The sequence below is a fragment of the Copadichromis virginalis genome, linkage group LG15, assembly GCF_057382275.1.
Source record: "Copadichromis virginalis isolate Kocher_CV1m ecotype Utaka linkage group LG15, C_Virginalis_male_GT1.1, whole genome shotgun sequence".
NCBI lineage: Eukaryota > Metazoa > Chordata > Actinopteri > Cichliformes > Cichlidae > Copadichromis > Copadichromis virginalis.
In genome coordinates, this window is record NC_140632.1 from 41,972,484 (window position 1) to 41,990,368 (window position 17,885).

General features: G+C 38.9%; 2 protein-coding genes and 2 long non-coding RNA genes across 5 annotated transcripts in view; 2 read left to right on the forward strand and 2 right to left on the reverse strand.

Moving 5' to 3' along the window:
* Positions 1-1,364: 1,364 nt before the first annotated feature.
* LOC146693088 (uncharacterized) overlaps positions 1,365-17,885 on the reverse strand; it is a 33,877-nt gene continuing 17,356 nt past the window's right edge. For both annotated transcript variants that reach the window (XM_085433454.1, XM_085433455.1), the window contains 3 exons: positions 3,555-3,710; positions 3,384-3,473; positions 1,365-2,413 (listed from right to left, as the gene is read on the reverse strand). In XM_085433454.1, coding sequence (XP_085289580.1) covers positions 2,102-2,413; positions 3,384-3,473; positions 3,555-3,710 — 558 coding nt within the window. In that variant the 3' untranslated portion in view covers positions 1,365-2,101. The remainder of the gene's footprint in view (positions 2,414-3,383; positions 3,474-3,554; positions 3,711-17,885) is intronic.
* On the reverse strand, positions 5,633-9,171 carry LOC146693089 (uncharacterized). The gene is made up of 3 exons (XM_085432982.1): positions 8,595-9,171; positions 7,513-7,611; positions 5,633-7,378 (listed from the first exon to the last, which is right to left on the reverse strand). The coding sequence occupies exons 1-3, from the start codon at positions 8,973-8,975 to the stop codon at positions 5,633-5,635; spliced, it is 2,226 nt and encodes a 741-aa protein (XP_085289108.1). The 5' UTR covers positions 8,976-9,171.
* LOC146693090 (uncharacterized) lies at positions 9,220-10,065 on the forward strand. Its single transcript, XR_014915344.1, has 3 exons — positions 9,220-9,358; positions 9,508-9,596; positions 9,953-10,065. It is a non-coding gene; the product is annotated as an uncharacterized LOC146693090 (long non-coding RNA).
* On the forward strand, positions 10,160-17,666 carry LOC146693091 (uncharacterized). The gene is made up of 2 exons (XR_014915345.1): positions 10,160-10,538; positions 10,668-17,666. It is a non-coding gene; the product is annotated as an uncharacterized LOC146693091 (long non-coding RNA).

The window sequence follows — 17,885 nt, forward strand, 5'->3', positions numbered from 1 at the left end:
GGATGACGTTACTGGTATTTCCGGGCCTAAGTGCTCCTCAAGAAACAACGATGGCAGAGCCAGTGACTTTGTTCACGATTACCTCCTTCTTTAGCGAAGTACCAATTAGGGTTAAAAAGGGTCTTAATTCCTTCAACTCTAGTAAAGTGGTCAGTGTAACCATTTTTCCAGGCGGAATTATAAAAGGAAGTGTCCAGGCATCCATGAAAAAGAAGATTTACAACGTTGAGGTGAGCTAGGAGTAAGCTAGCTAGCCGACGATTAAACATGAGATATTCTGTATTCTGATGTATTTCATAAAGCACACACACGTACAGCAATGCTATAACAGTGGACATAAAATCTGGAGATCAAAACTCCAGACATCCAGAGGCCCCCAGAACACAAGAGACCAAGGAAGACCAACAGAGGGGCAGCATCGCCACTGTCCCAGAAAGAGCTGAGGAGAGTCCCAGATGAGGGCTCACTCAGCAGCCGCGGAGCAGAAGCCAGGGGGAGTTGCAGTGATGCGCCCGTGAGCTCCGCCGGCAGCCAGCCGTGCCTGAGTGACCGAGCCCCAGGCCGAGAGGCCGAGGGCACCTGTCAATGGAAAATTGTACTTAGTAGTCAGTATAATCTTTCAGTGATATAAGTTTGCATATGGTAGAATACTGCATGTAATCACTTGTGTGTAGAAGTATATAGTTGGTGGCATATTGAAAGAATGTCTCATAGGAGGTCTGTAACATTCTAGGGTGTTCACCCCCACATCCTACACTGAAAAAAATAATCAGTGGGATAAACATAAAAAAATCATTGTAATCGGTTGCACGCAATTAAGTTATGTTTTGTCAACCTTATTTTTTCATGTTATAACTGCACACAAATTTTTTGTAACATGAACATGATTTTTTCATGTTGTTTGTATCCTTTTCATTCATGTCAAATATTTATAGAAACTACTTGTTTATCAGACATTAACTGGTTATGTAAAATGTAAAGAGTTCCTTTATGTTAATTGTATTTGACTACCATGTGTTAGATTGACAAGATAATTTTATGCTATATACACATATATGTATACACACACACACACACACACACACACACACACACACTGTATGTACTGTATATTTTGCTTTCAATCAAACCAACAAGCAAAACATTTTTTAACAATGACCTGTATTTTTCAAAACAGTATACAATTGGAAGTCGTAACAGCAGTTCAAGATTATACTTGAGTCATCTGAATGCATCTCTTCCAAAATGTACCAAACACAAACAACTTCTGGATCTTAATTCAACATTCTAGGGCCTATGAAAATGTTAACGCTGAATTTTCTAGGAATACTGGCCCAAAGGTAAAAGGTGAGAATTCCTCGGGTAATTTTTTTAATTTTTTTTTTAAATGTAAGAGCCGTAAGGCACTATGGCAACAGGAATGCAAATATTAAAATATGACGAAGAAAAGCTTGAAAATAACATTTTCACCCACAAACACAAAATCAAGAGCCCTAAAATGTGATTCGTTTTGGCTTCCTTCTATAAGTGAAACATCACAATAACTTATACTAACAAACAAAACAAAACAGTGGTTGGACATCACAACATAACCAAAATTACTGTAACCATGTCCAATGAACTTAAAAATTGTATGCCTTCTAAACAGCTGCTTCAATTACTTCAGGCTTTTTACCTGAGAGCAGTTACCAGCTTCAAAATGACTTTGGTGACGGCAATGATGCAACGATCATTTTACAATTGAATGGGACTGAGTTATGTCAGTGGCAATACACCTTGATTGAAAATTTGTGCAGAAGCAGAAAGTGTGGCACACTCAGCCTCAATGTGATGAGAAATACAAACAAACCAAGAAAACAAGAAAAAAAACACTAGAGTACAAACTATTCCTCAAAAGAGTATGGCTTGAAAAATGAACATTGAATGCTATAGTAATGATGGCCCCAAAGTTAAAAGTGAAAGTTGCTCCTACCAGTAAAAACCTATAAAATTGTGAGAAAAATCAGTTTCGCTATATACTGTAATTTTACCAGTGTTGGCAAAAAAGAATCAATGGAACATATTCAGAGAGGTAGACATATTGTTTCCATGTCATAACTGTTCACTCGTACAGTCTGTTCTTGAGAACCTGTACCTTCTTTGAAAGGCTGTTCCCTTCGAGCTCCATAAGCAGTTTCTGGAATACCTCGAAGGTATACTTCAGTTCTGGTGGGTAGGTCAGGTTCAAAGTGTACATTAATCCAAATAGCATAGCAGCTGCTAGGGCACAGTTGTCCAAATCCTGCAAGACTCTCTGGCCTTCCAGGACTATCCCAATGTCCTCAGGGCTGTCACTGGCATCTCTTGACTTGATGATATAGATTCCCATTGTTGTTTCCTCAATAGATTGTTGGATAACTCCTTCATCTGTGGCCTGGAAAATACACATTCCCAAAATTAAATTCAACAGAACACTGGTCATTGCAAAGAAGCAGAATACTGTCAGAGAATGAAGAAGTGTTCAACTATGAACACCTCTTCATTCTCTGAAGAGGTGTTCAGAGAACACGTGGTCCTAATGCATGTAGAAGAAAAAAAAAGGTAAAACACCTAAACATAATATCTTCTCTAACCCATATAGACAATTCTCTGTATCTCTTTCTTGGTTAAGGTGACATTCAACCCATTTATTAGTAGATAACTACATTTTGCCATGGTTTAAAAAGGACGCTGAATAAAGCAGTATTTTTTACAAAGTGAATGACACAAAACAAGCTTGTTGATTTAGTTTGGTTTTTGCAATAACCGTGAGATACTAACATCTGAACTGTGCTAAACTATGATCCAAAACAAAGACGTTAGCTGGATCCAAGTATTTCATAAATATTTTTTTTATAAACACTTCCAGGCCATACAGTATTTTGTCTAATAAATAAGGTGGCCCCAATATTTATTAGATATGTCCATTAAAAAGTGAAATTGTGGCATGTCAGCATGTATATAAAACAAGGTTTCATAGCTAAATATAGTCTAATCCTTTTCAGATATGTCTATTCATTTTAGAATAAAAAAAAGACATACAAACTGGGGGCCGCCAGTGGTATCCCCCAGTCACCAGCAGATACACCTGTGGCACAATTTTGAAAATCTTAGATCATTTTCAAAATCCGAGAGGTCAATGTCACTGAGATTCAAAATCTTTTTAGTAGCTGCACCAATGGGATGAATTTGACAATCCGACATGACTTTGTTGTTCAGTTGTCCACGCGTCATTGTGGCAATAAAAGCCTTTTTCAGCCAAGGGGTAAGAGATTTTAGATTTTTAAGTTTTGGGAGGGGGGGTTTAGTTCATGAAGCAACCACATTTATTTTCAATAAAAATGACCTTCTATAATAACACTTACCACATGTTCTGTCATTAAATTGCTGGGGTCTTCGTTGAGGTACACGCAGAGCCCCTTGATAATACATTCACGCACAAGATCAACATCATCCTGGCAAAGGGTGACAAGCAGCGTTTTGTTAAAATTATTATTTTCTCTAAACTGTAGACACAAATTAAAATTCTTTCTTACCTGGGCCATGGGTTCCAGAATATTCTGCAGTCTTCTTCCTATGTGTCCTCCTCGCTTTTTAAACACCTTTATAAATTTGTCCGATAGCACATCAATTTGCGAGAGAAATCGGGACTGCAGTGGCATGGTGGTAATCCGCCTAAACTCTGCATTTATCTAAAAAGAGAAGTTGACACATAAAAATACAGTCACGAACTCAAATGTAACAAGGTCACATTTACAAAAACTTATATCTTTTCTCATATTACTAATTTTTAGCTATGCATCCCACTCACTTTTGTGGTGAAATGGACTGATTTTTATATAGTGCTTTTCTACTCTCCCGGAGTACTCAAAGCGCTGTATACAACATGCCGCATTCATCCAATCACATCAATTCACACAAACACTGTTTTCTAAGTTTTTTAGTGCTTCCTAACTACCATTCATACTCCGATGAACGCATCAGAGAGCAATTGGGGTTAGTATCTCTTGTAGCCGAAGGATACTTGGCATGCAGACTTGAGGAGCCAGGGATCAAACCACTAAGCTTCTGATCAGTAGATGGCCTGCTCTACCTCCTGAGCTAAAGCCTACAACAAGAACAATGTCACAGGCCACACAGATTGACAACCCTCCATCAGTAGAGCTTAATTTCGATAGGCTTCCAGAGGAAAAAAGTTACACAACTGCTCGCGTTAGAAGTGGCTTATAACAACTGATTGTATATAAAAAGAGAATGATGTCACCACTTGTTAATTTCTAATTTGAAGTCTTAAGCTGTGCGTTTCCACAGTTGCCCTTCCAGCTTTCTTTTAAATAGCACGTCATTAGCACAGTGTAGATCTGCCTATGGAATCAAGAGACACTGTACCCTCATTAGTTAATCAAAAATCGTTAGCCAATGAGCATACACTAGTCCACTGTCCTTTTCCATATTAATGGGTACAATGAACACCATGTCATAATGGTAAATGGCCTGTATTTATATAGCGCTTTACTAGTCCCTAAGGACCCCAAAGCGCTTTACATATCCAGTCATCCATCCATTCACACACACACACACACACACACACACACACACACACTGGTGATGGCAAGCTACATTGTAGCCACAGCCACCCTGGGGCGCACTGACAGAGGCGAGGCTGCCGGACACTGGCGCCACCGGGCCCTCTGACCACCACCAGTACACTGCAAATTATCTGGTGCTTGCCATGATTTAAAATCCTATTTTTAGACAGGCCAGATTATTTGCCTTGTTTTAAAAAAAGATTTACTTGTTTCTAAGTCTAGATTTTAGATAATAAACTTAAATTGAGAATAACCATATAATTGTGTCTATATTAGTACAGAAATCCAGAAATGGGAAGAATAGCTCTTAAAATAGCCTACATTAGGTCTCTCACCAGATGTCTCTCAAAATATCACTTGTTTCAAGATAGAGTGACAAACTCAATTTGCTTGATTTAGGAAATTCACAAAAGGCACCTGTTGAAAATATGATTTATTCAAAATCATGTCTGACTTCAAAGTTGTACATATAAGGGAAAAAAATTAACCACAATTTATGATACAAATCACATTTCAAAGACAGCTGTTTGTCCCAGCATGCCAGCATTATGTGGTACAACATTGACATTGGTTTAGCGAACATTTAATGACTGTCAACTGATATCATCACAAACTACACTAAGCCAATACTTGGTGCAACCCTAATCTTAAGGGTGATTTCTATGGGAAATAATATCAGAAAGACTGTATTTGATTGGCACAAACAGACTGTCCCTAAAACTAATAGAAAAGTATGAAGTATAATCAATGAGCTCATGGGCTAATTCTGTAGCTTGAGCAACAATGGGCACAGTTACTTCATATGCCAATAAGTCTTCATTTAAATTCAAAGTTTCATAGCGTTGGTACTCAAAAGCAATAAAAGATGAGTCAATCAAAAAGATATCCTTTAGCAGTCCAAACACAGGGAAAGTGCCATCCACATCTGCAATAATCATGGACTTCCCAGCAATGTATTTATTGCCATTTAGAACATACCATTTCACTGAGACAACAGACTGCATGACATCTATTCCAAAAAATTCTTAAATTTTTTTCCTAACATATTCATTATTTTTAACAGCTGATACTGGCCCGAATTCCTTTTCTTTTGCAAAAATAGGATGTTCAGTTCCTATTTCATTTTGACAACACTCAAGAAATTGATTGTGGTTTGCTAGGGATTTACAAACATTTTTAAAATTTAACTTAGAAGCCCACTGTTTAAAATAGGAGTGCTTTGCCTCAAAGCGCATGCACATACTCCTTATTAAAGGTCCAAGGGATAAGATTTGACTGGGAAGATGCAACATATAATGTTGCTTAGGTATTATATTGGCTTCGGGAAAAAGTTGCTTGAACTGATACAGGTGTTCTTCAATCATACTTCTCAGTTGCAATACAGTTTGTAAAGAAATAATGGGAGCAAGAACTATTTGAACTATCATAATTAACTTTCTAATAAATACAACATACTCACTCTCCACACCATACAAAAGAAAAAGTAATATTTTTAAAAGAATTAGCATCTGTCCACAAGACTGTTTCAATTTGTTGTCGTTAGCCACTAAAGTGCCAAAGCTAATAGGACATGGTTTATCCCGTATTTCAAGAGGTGAGTAAGGAAAATTTTGAATGTCTGAATTAAACTTGTCTAATTCTAATTGTCCTGAGAGCATTAGGTGTTTTAATACAAATTTAACTTCCATTGATGCAACACCTTCAAAAATAACATGCATTATATCCTGTGGAGTTTGTTTGATCAGGTCAAATGCAGGAACATCAACTAGTCTGCTTCTTCTATTAATTCCATAAGTAGTTTTGAGGGATGCTTTCAATAAATCTGTGCTTGCTTTATCTATTTCAAAACACTGCCTCATGTGTTTCTCCAGAGTTCTTTGAACAAACTTCTTCTCAAAAACACTTTGCATATCATCAAAGTTGCATTCACAGTGTCTACATTTACTATAAGCAAAACCAATCCCTTCTTTAAAGCCAGCAATCTCATGCTGGGCTAGCGTGTCTCCGCAAATGGCTATAACAGCACCAAACAATTCAATTTCACCATTTGACATTTCAATCCTTACACCATTGTAAAGCAGTGATAGATCTTGAAGTATTCTTTTCAGTACAACATCAATACCCCACTGAGAAATGTCATTTGCTTTAGCAATAGCAAGAAGTCGTATTGCAGCTAACTTTGACCTAAATTTTGGATCAATATTTCCTAAAGTATAATAAAACATGACCAATTTGTTTGCAGAAGCATGGGACCCTAAGGGGTTACATATTTCAATTTCATCTGTGTACAGTATTAATTGCAATGCATTTGGCCTCTGAGAAAACAAGGGGTGAGATGTAAAGAGGGACCCATCTCTAAAATCACAGAAGAATCCCTCTCTGCTTCTTTGTGGTGCAGTGTTCAACATGGTAAAGATTCTCTCATTAGTCATTAACTGCTTTAGACTTTCAATTAATGGTACATAGTAAAAACTTTTGTTCCTTATGGACATGACCCTTGAAAGACCTTGCTTTACCCAACATATCTTCTGGGATACTACTACTTCCTCTGCGTTGACTTGACAGAACATTTCCCCTATGGCTCTACTCTGTCCATATGCAATGGTGGAGAAAGGATCCATGAATTTATCAAATGTAGCCAAAGCCTCATCTTGAAGCTGAGTGGTTCCCTCGGCATTATCTTCAAACACTGTCTTCATTCTTTCCTTGAGCGTATCCAAAAGAACAGCCTGATACTGTTGCACTCCTGAGATGATATGTTTGACCGTTCTCTGTGAAAACATTTGAAATAAAAGTAACTTATTCTGCATTTATATAAAAAAATAATAATTCTGAATTCCATTATGAACAAGTAAGACATTGATTGCCTTATGTAATGTATTGATCCATTAAGACTATAACATACCTGTGATAAGTGGCACTGTTCTTGAACACAGATAGCAAAAGCTGCAGCAGATCTGGTAATATCATGTCTGGTAAAGGATGTTGTAGCAACAGCTTCTTCCTTTAGAGCAGAAAAACAAAGTTACTCCAAACTCCTGGCCAATTATAGAAATTCTTACATAACAGGTATAATCAGTTACACCTAATGATTGGTCCACTAAAAAACAAAGTGCATGACAGTGACTAGTGTTACAGTTGTGAATATTCAATATAATATAAGATAATATAATATTCATTCTTTGGAATAAAGAAAAAAGAAATGGAAAAGAAATCAAAGACAAAGAAACAAAAAAAGGGGTTGTCCATTGTTTTGATGAGGCTAGGGATTGGATTCATGAGAATAAGATTTTATTTTTTTAAATAATGAATTTTTGTTCGCACTTAGATTTTAGTTTCTTTACATGTTTGTTGTATTTATTAAATTATTTATGTATTTTTAAATCACGTAATTTAGATTTGCACTTAGAATTTATGTTAGTATTAGTATATGGATATATTTTATTGTATGCATTTATTAATTTATTTAATTTTCAAGAAAATCATTCTTAGCCATGTTTTGACAGTATTTCTGGCCAACAGATTTTTTTACAGTGCTTCGAAATACTCTGTGTCTTACCTGAAACCGTATTCACCACTTATAATTCCTACGAGATACCCAAATTGCTGCCACATTGAACGATTTAAGCGCGCTGAGAGTGTCTTTGATGCAAACTTCACCAGGAGACATGCCAGCCGCAGAGTGTGTGCCTTCTCCGGCTGCAGCATAGCCTGTACTATCTACACTGAACTGCTATTCTGTTTATTTATTTTTTATTTCATCCTGCAGGATGAAATTGTGATTTAAAATCCAACCATAGTGGAAATCGCTTGTAACAGATTGAAGAACAATATCTAGCGGTATAATATCGCGAGATCTCGTTAAATTTCTCTTGATTAAAAATGGAGAAAAGGATTAAAAGTAATATAGGACCACATACGAGGAGTTAGACATAGCTAAATTTGTCATCAGAAGCCACACTACATTTTATTTAGTTTAACACTTACCGTGATCGGGCTGTCAACAACCTGAGGCTCCTGCACTTCAGGCAAAGATCCACCAGTTGATATTTCCACGGTGCTGGTTGTTGTTGCAGTACTACAGTTGGCAAAGACTGAAACACCAAAATTTTCCGATCCTAAAGAGTGGGATGTTGGGGGGATCCTCCATCCTCTTGGTGGGCTTCCATTCGTCAAATACAGAGGGTGCGTCCGTTTAATGTGGCGAAAGAATGAGTTAAAAACTCTGAAATCTTGTTCACAGCCATCTATTCCACAGTAAACCCAAAAATCCTGCCTTCGACCATGAGCTGCATTTATGTGGCTAAGGAGCACCTTCAGAGTTAAAGAAACAAAGATAAAACAGATCATACATCTCCAGAGCGCCATGGTGAACTGTTTTCGCGCTGTAGCAATGCAGCTTTACTTTACCGCTCTCCACTGAAGGCCACAGATGAGAGTGTGGGACCATGGGAAAGGTAGGCGATTTTAAAAATATATGTATCCTTAATTATCCAATTTTTCAGGTTTAAATTACATCAGTTATATTTATTTTTAGGCAATAAGTGTTTAAGACTGAATTTATATTTTTATTTTCTTTTTTTTTTACTTAAAAAATTTTAAATATAAATAATTTTCTGCATGCGCATTCTCAGTTCCGGTCGTGACGTTACTTTCACGCGGGACAAACTCTTTTCCCCTGCTTTGTTAACCATCAGGACCGTTACGAAGATCAAAATTATTTATCTAAACAAAGCGAACAGTAATTTAAGGTTGGTAACATTAAGTTGATTTGAAAAATACTATGGTACAACGGTGTTATTAAGATAAAGTCGTGTTTTGTGAGGGCTGCTAGTTAGCAATCTAGCTAATGTGTTAACTTTAGCTAAATGATCTTATTTAAGCTGTAGGATATTTCCAGGTACTGTGAGTGGAGGCTTTGGAACGAACTAGAGAACTGCTGTCACGGCATGGACAAGTTTGATGATGCCATACTGTCTGTGTTGCAGGGTAAGTCTTATTTTTCAGTTATTTTGGTACGTTAGCTAAGCAGCCTCAGCATCTGTTAGCATCATTTCTGAAACTTGGAGCTAGGATTGTACTCTACTCTGAACTTTATCCACATTATAGCCTTGAGCTGTCTTTGCCTAAATAGACTTGGAACATCATTCTTGAAGACACCCAAAAATAGTTTTATTGCATTCCCAAATATTTGATAAACTGTTTTAAGTTTGACATTTTATCCTGTTAATATTACTTATTGCTAAAATACATTTACTGACAAAAAATGACCTCAATATGTAGTAAGCCACGCCCAGGAAAAGAGAAATAAATATCACTTTTGAAGTTGTTTTTCTCTTTTACAGCTGCGAATATTGATGAGGAAACTTTGAGAAGCTTTACCCGGGATGACCTAAAGGATCTTTTTCCGGGCCATGAAAATTTCTTCCATAGAAAGAAGATTTGGGATTTTATCAGCCAAAAGGTAAACACATTATACCACTAAGAAGATGATTACTGTCCATATTGTCTAGCATTAACTTGCCTAATTGTGTATTTTTGTTTATATTGAAGAAAATATAATCTGATCAAACATTATTCAGCTTTAAATATTGTTCAGCTTTAAAGTTACTGTGCAACTGTGTGCTCACGACTTTGGCCTTGAGAGCGATAAGAAGCGATCGCCTCATCCTGCAGGTGGAAGATATCTGCAAGCGAAGAGGCTAGAACACCCAAGGCCGCTTTCCTTTTATGGAGTTGTTTTTCTGCTAATGCAGCACTTTCCTCACAACCCCCTCCTGTAAGTTTTAGAGAATATATACCCATCCTTACAGCAAATATTAGGAATCTTCTGATGTGAGCTGTGTTGAGAGGTTGTCTCTGTCTCAAAAAAAGTTCACTGATTCCCCATCTGCTGCAGGTGTCCGGTTGTCTTCATTCTCCGCCAGCCTGGTTAAGTCAATTCCTCCTTAACATCTAAAAGAACCTATTTAATGAAGGATGACGGGTTCACTTTGTGTTTAATATTATTCTATTGCTGTTGTTGTTTTTTTATATCCTTCAATTGGCGTCACGGAACAGGATCCGCTCCAGGCCAAACTGGAACGGGTGGGAGGACATCGGCAGTGGTCTGAGTGAACGGAGTTTGGACAAAAGCTGTGTGCACACAAAAACAAGGTAAGCAGACCTTTTATTTCTGCTATATTGAACATTATAAAAATACTTAGTGTCCAAACTCCTAGTAATTCATAACCAAAATTGTCTGGCTTACTTAAGGCTTGTTGAGAATCAGACAAGTGAATAAGAGATAAGTGAATAAGAAATAAGTGAATAAGTGAATAAAGATAAGAGTGAACTGAGGTCTGACCACGGTTGCAGCCGACGGGTTGCTCTCCGGTGTCGGATAAATACCTCAGTGCAGGTCTGGGACCTTGAAAGGGTTTATTAGTAACGCCTTTCTAAACAAATTAAAAGGTTAAAGGCCTTGAGAATATTTTTTAGTAATATTCTCTAAACTACAGAAGGGTTAGGAAGGCCCAGAGGACTTTATTAGAAAAGATCCTCTAAAACTTAAAAAGGAGAAGTACTGGTTGGAGTCCAAAGGAGGGGTCCCTTTGATCAATAGGAGAAAACGGATCTCTTCTTAAAACCCCGATGATTTTAGTGTTTTAAATGTTTTGATGTTCTGTTTGATATTGGACACACATAAATACACGCTGAATGCTTGCTGTGGAACACTGGGCAGGACAGTTTGTTCTCCGTTGTTCACAGATTACACAATTAAAGGAACTAGGTTCCTCTTTTGGTTAAAATAATACACCACACATAGAATTTTTTTTACACATTTATTACATACATAAGGAGGGTAATGAGTGACTGCAGGTAATGTATGAAGTGTGAATGAGACGTGTGAACAAGGTGACAACCAACTAGCACCCCTATCAGGAAGCTCTAGGCAAGGTTACCCGCCAGACTCCGGTTTGGTAGAAGCTTGGTAACACCTGAAGGGATATTTCAGTGCTGACTCACCTTTAAAGCAGCGCCCCAGCTGTTAGTGCCTAACAGAGGCAGAAACCCAGCTGGCCCAAATTCTCCTTTAAAATCAATAAATAGAACATAAATTACCGGTGTGTGTAAATAAGTTGTATAAATCTGTTAGATCTGAAACTCCTGCTAAAAAACTTCCTCTCTACAACTCTTTTCTCTTCTCTCCCTCTTTCTCTCAGTTGGGATTCTGTGTGTGTATGTGTGCTGGAGAAATAAAAAAAAAAAGGAAAAGGGTCTCTCTCTCTGTCTCTGTGAGAGGAAAAAGGTGGGGGCCGAGTGAGCCCGCGGGGCCGAGCGGGTCCGCGGGAGCGAGCGTGTATGCTGTATGAGGAAGAAGGGAGTGAGAGGGAGCGAGTGAAAAGAGTAATCGAGTATTTGGTGATTTTTTTATTATTTCAGAGGCACTGGGTAAGAGTTTTGACTTTAGCTGTGAGAGTTGTGAAAAGAGCAGGTTTTTCTTTTGTTGTAGACTGTGAGTAATCGGTGTTTTTCTGCCTATTGTGCTGCGTGGAAGACACAGAAGTGTAGAAATGTTTGTGGTTTATCTTTGTTTGACGTTTTATATAGAGTTGGTTGATTCAGGGTGATTTCTCCCGTTTAAGGGAGGAGTTGCATTGTGGTTATGTTAAAGCTTTGCTGTAGGGGTATGTGTGTGATTTTGTGCTGGCTTCGCATGTTTAAATGGATGCATAGAAGTTTGTCAGTGAGAAATTGTTATGGTGGGGTTTTAAAGTTAGTAAAGAGTCAAACAACGCCCACTGTTTTAAAAAGGCCCAAAACATCATAAAAGACACCTCACATCCTGGCCACTCCCTGTTCGAACTGTTGCCCTAAGGCAGACGGTACAGGGCAATCAGAGCAAGGACTAATAGACTCAAACACAGCTGTTATCCAACTGCAATAACACATCTGAATACTACAAAAATGTCCACCATGCCACTCTTGTGTTAATCTATGCACGGTCTGAAGCATGACGGTGGGAATACTTAGTATTTTAAGTATTCTATCTATTTTATTGATTGAATTTTATTGTTTTTTATATTTGATATTACTAGGGATGATGCAATGATCGGGGACCATTCTTAATGTCGTCGGTCTCATGACAATGACAATAAAGTTTTTGATTTTGATTCTGATTCTGAAATACACCCTCCTCAAGAGTTCAATGATTTAGGCAGTTATGTTTATACAAATACTAAATGTATGTTTAGTGTCTTCATACAGGTGTTTTTTCTTAACCTGGAAGCCTGAGTACGGCAGCAGGAGACAGGCCAAGCTTTGGCTAAAATTCACGGCTGGACACCAGAGTTGTCCTCACCCCTCCCGGTAAAACAAAAAAGAGAGAATGTAGTTTGAGGCGGGTTTTTCTCGCTGAACTGCTCTGGGTGCTGTGTCCCTGAATCTCACCAGTGTTAACCTCTGGCGGAAGACATGGAGAAAAGGAAAAGATGTTCCTGGTAAATCACTGAAACAAATAAAACCACACACAACCAGAGAAAGATATGAGAAGGGTGAGGAACAGACACATGTGCGTGTTAGAGAAATGCCTCGTTTGAGAAAAAAGTTAAAGTAACCCATATACAGACGCACCCATACATGCAATGAAGAAACAGCTTACATACATGTGCACGTACATGCAAGGTTAAAGTAGCGACACTTAACATACACCTGTTTTTAAATGATATAGTTTATACATTACTGACAATTAAACGCTTTGGGTTGCAGGACAACAACGTAACGTCAAAAGACAAAGACACTGGTCTGAGGATTAAGTGAGGACACGACAAATTTAGTGGTTAAAAGGGTCGACTTGGGACATGTTTTTGTTGATTGTTTAAGACAAATGACTACTGAATGATAGGAAATTCCTTTTTAGGTTTCTAAACAGGATCTTAAGAATTTTAACACGTACCTGTGTTGTCCTGTCAACTTGAGGGGTTATGAGTTGATTATATGGTGAAAAAAAAAAAAAAAACAAAAACAAAAAAGGGGGGAGACGAGATCTCGTTGTTTCTCCCCTCTCGGGATAACACAGCCAACACAGCACAGCCAACACAACATCATTTTCCTGTCCGCCTGTTTTGTTTTGTTTTTGTTTTTTCTGAGAGCCGAAGCTGACCTGGACTCCTACCCTCCCCTCTACCATCGTTGCCCTCTCCGCGACCATCTTTGACCCTTTGACCCCTGAAGGCCACAGCAGCTGGACTCACAACAACAACTTGAGGATGTCAACAGTGCTGCAAAAGAGTGATCTCATGCAGCAGAGACGGAGAGCACTAAACCTAAAGCCCGTTTCACTACACGGGGGAAATTCCCAGGCTGCGTCAGCTGACAGAGCTGTGACGAGACGCGCATTAAGCCCGGAGGAAAAGGGACGGTGAGCAGAAGGATGCTGACCTCTGAGAAGAGCCGAACAGCAGAGCTGCAGAAGGCAGAAGCAAAAGGGTCAAGGTACAAGGAGAAGATGCAGGCAGCTGCAACAACGGATGAAAACAGACCCAAAGAGGAGGGGAGGACCCTAGGCCATGCGTCAGGCCGCTGGTTTACCTAAACTACAGAACAGGAAGGTGATGAACACAAACATATACCAACACACGAACACACACTTCTGCATGCGCCTACTTAGAATGAAGGGAAACACACACATGAACACTTATGCACTTGTTGAGGGAGTAAAAACTGATACATACCCATGCACTAAAATCAAAATGTTGATTTAATTTACTAAGAAGTGACACACAATGCTCCAGCTGCTGCAATGAAGAATGCTTTACTGACAAAGGCTCAATGCTGCACACAACAAAGTCAAATACAGAATTTGCTATAATAATAAGCCCAGAGGGCATTTGTGTGGTCTGGGGAGCAGAGTCCGGAGCGGTTTGGTTATGAAAATGATGCCCGTGCGAGATATCTGGGGCTTAAGGCCTCGACTTAATTGTTTACTCTACACTAAAAAGAAAAGAAAACACTCTGAGCAGTGGTGCAGAGTGAAAACGAGGAATTAACAGTGTGAGTTTTATTTCAGAGCGCCACGTCATTGTGATGGAGATTTAATAAAGGAGGAACACACGGACAAAGAAGAAGAGAAGGGGGGGCAGCCCTTGAACGCGATTCCCTGAGGCATTAAAGTTCTGTACTAAATTCTGGTTTCCAGTGTGAGAAAAGTCACGCAGTGCCAGTAGTAGAGCTAGGTTGAGTGATGATTCTAAATTACTGTAAGTAAATCATCGTACACCGTTCAAGTTTCATGATAACGGGGATCTAGACTTTGTTGAACCCTAGGCAATTTGAACAGGTAAAAGTCGAGTGACCAAGTAGCAGTTGAATAAAAGTCATTGAATAAGTGTTGAAATAAACTGGCAGAATTAAGAGAATTAAAACATTTCAAGAGCTCAACTTACTTAATGGTTCAATTTGGTTTCACGAACGCAAAACATATAGGTTTATGAATATGAAAAGGTTGAGGTGGTGTTGATTTGACTCTGTGTAGGTTTAGGTTGGTATTTTTATTGATGGGAAGAATATTCAGTGACAAGTCCTAAGACCCGGGCGTCTGCATTTTGTTTTTGTTATTTTTCATTTTATTTTGTTTTATATTTACTGATTTTTGTTTGTGAATCTTTTCTTTAAGCAGATCTGCACATCGGAAATTACAAGCATTACACGTCGGCGAGAAAATTGTTGTAAGTGAGTTTCTCCGCATTGAAATGGGTTCTGGAGGAAACACTTGTGGGGACAATTAGAAACGAGAGTCCCTGTTTAAAAAAGGATTCAGCGAGGTAATCCAAACTCAAGTTCTTGTTTCTTTTTGAGATGACGTCATTTTGCTGAGTGTGGAAACTAGATGCGACGACAGGTTTCACTATCAGCAAAGAACGGATGAATGGATGAAAGACTGGGAATAAAAACAAACGGACTGACTGGTAAAAGATGACAAGACTTGACCATGACTCAAGGTTAACCACCTCCACCTAGATAGGATAAAAGGGTGGATGAATTTATGTGGGTTTCTTTTACAGGAGTAGAAGGATGACAAAATATTCGAGGATGAGTGAACCTGTAAATGCCATTTTTGTGTCTTGTGTTGCTTACAGAGGTAACTGCGCAGCGTTACCATTTACATTTTCTTCCCTACAGGGTTACAGTTTTAATGTTTTTCTATTACAGGATTTCTGGGCGGATGTGTGAAGAAACGGTGTTTATGGGTTAGGAGTTGGGGATGCTATTACACTGTATTCTGGTGAGAGTGTTGGGGGAGACACACCCTGTCTTGAAAACTGTGATTCTTTTACAGGAAATGTTTTATAGCACCTATGGAATGAGGATGCCTGACTACGGTCAATGTGCTGCTAATGTTTGCTTTGCTTTGGTGAGAGGGGTGCAGTAGAAAACAGACAAGTGACATGAAAACAAGTAATAATAACAAATAACAGATTTGGGGACAGTTTGACCTAGAGCCCACTAACTGGCCATTAGGGGCTCTCGCTCTCTCTCTCTCTCTCTCTCTCTCTCTCTCTCTCTCTCTCTCTCTCTCTCTCTCTCTCTCTCTCTCTCTCTCTCTCTCTCTCTCTTGGAATAACATTGCCCAAAGGGTGAATAAAGCAAATTGTGGCAATAATAGTGATTTAATGATTGGAGAAACCTGAACATGATACTTGTCTGTTGAGCTGAATCGTTTATTACTCTTATGATTTTCCGGTGGGACTATGAAGATTTTTTGGTACAGATTGCAGGTTGTTGCTCTTTAACTCCTAGAACACGCCCTTGGCGAGGTGGGGGGAACTGGACCACCTTTCTCTGCCCCATCATCCTCTATTAGAAGACATCCAAGCTAAGTAAACATGTCTTGGCCCTTTCCCCCTGTAATGACAGGCAGGCAAAGATGTTGCGTCTTTGTTTGCTTCCTGGCCCTGGGTCTCATTCCCATTGGCATAATCCTGATCGTGAGGGTGACGAACATTATCGTCTTTCTCTTGTTTAAATGCTTCTAGAATGGTTGTTTCTCTGTGGTGTTTTGTATTAGACTTGTTATTAATTGTTTCCCTCACCCACTTCCTCTTGAAGGATATATCTGGTTGAACTGTGTCTGGTCGGGTTGTGTGGGTTAAGCGATGTTCTCAGGGTCTCCGGACTTAAGCCTGAGCGAATGTGTACTCCCACCACTGGATATAAATTGTTTTTTTTCCACACCCCTTCCTCACGTTTTACCATATTCACTTTTGAATGTCCTTAGCAGTTACCGTTCTGGGTTTATTTTACGGTTGATTTATTTTTTCACATTTTCACGTTTATATCTCTCATTATTATAGTATACTCTGTACTCTCCACATTTTTATCATTACTTATGCTTTTTGGTTGCTGAGTTACAGGAACTGTTAATTTTGTGTCACTACCCTGGTTGCACTGACTCGTGTATCCTTCTGTGCAGGACAGCTGTTACTGCTTTCATCGGGAACCGAGACTGCTTGCAGCCGACCCCTGGGCAGGGTGGTGCCTGGACTCTTTTCTCCTCATCTGCAATGACAGATAAAGACAAATGATAAGACCCGAGGAGTTTTTCGAGCCAGGCTTCGACACGTCTCTGTGTTCCTTTGAATGTTACTTATTTTTGTGTGTTGACCCATTTAAGATGGGTCAAAAGGGGGATTTGAAGAAAATATAATCTGATCAAACATTATTCAGCTTTAAATATTGTTCAGCTTTAAAGTTACTGTGCAACTGTGTAATAAAAATGTGCTCACAGCTTTAAAGTTACTGTGCAACTGTGTGCTCACGACTTTGGCCTTGAGAGCGATAAGAAGCGATCGCCTCATCCTGCAGGTGGAAGATATCTGCAAGCGAAGAGGCTAGAACACCCAAGGCCGCTTTCCTTTTATGGAGTTGTTTTTCTGCTAATGCAGCACTTTCCTCACAACCCCCTCCTGTAAGTTTTAGAGAATATATACCCATCCTTACAGCAAATATTAGGAATCTTCTGATGTGAGCTGTGTTGAGAGGTTGTCTCTGTCTCAAAAAAAGTTCACTGATTCCCCATTTGCTGCAGGTGTCCGGTTGTCTTCATTCTCCGCCAGCCTGGTTAAGTCAATTCCTCCTTAACATCTAAAAGAACCTATTTAATGAAGGATGACGGGTTCACTTTGTGTTTAATATTATTCTATTGCTGTTGTTGTTTTTTTATATCCTTCAATATCCCACAACTGTTATAGTTTAAGAGTACTGACCAAGATGCCAACACTTTCCATCGAAGCGAGA

Coding starts and splice junctions, on each gene's coding strand:
- LOC146693089 (XM_085432982.1), bottom strand. CDS start 8,975: ATGGCGCTCTGGAGATGTATGATCTGTTTTATCTTTGTTTCTTTAACT. Junction 7,612..8,594: donor TTGTTGACAGCCCGATCACG/GTAAGTGTTAAA, acceptor TCTGCTCTAAAG/GAAGAAGCTGTTGCTACAAC. Junction 7,379..7,512: donor AACAGTGCCACTTATCACAG/GTATGTTATAGT, acceptor ATGTTTTCACAG/AGAACGGTCAAACATATCAT.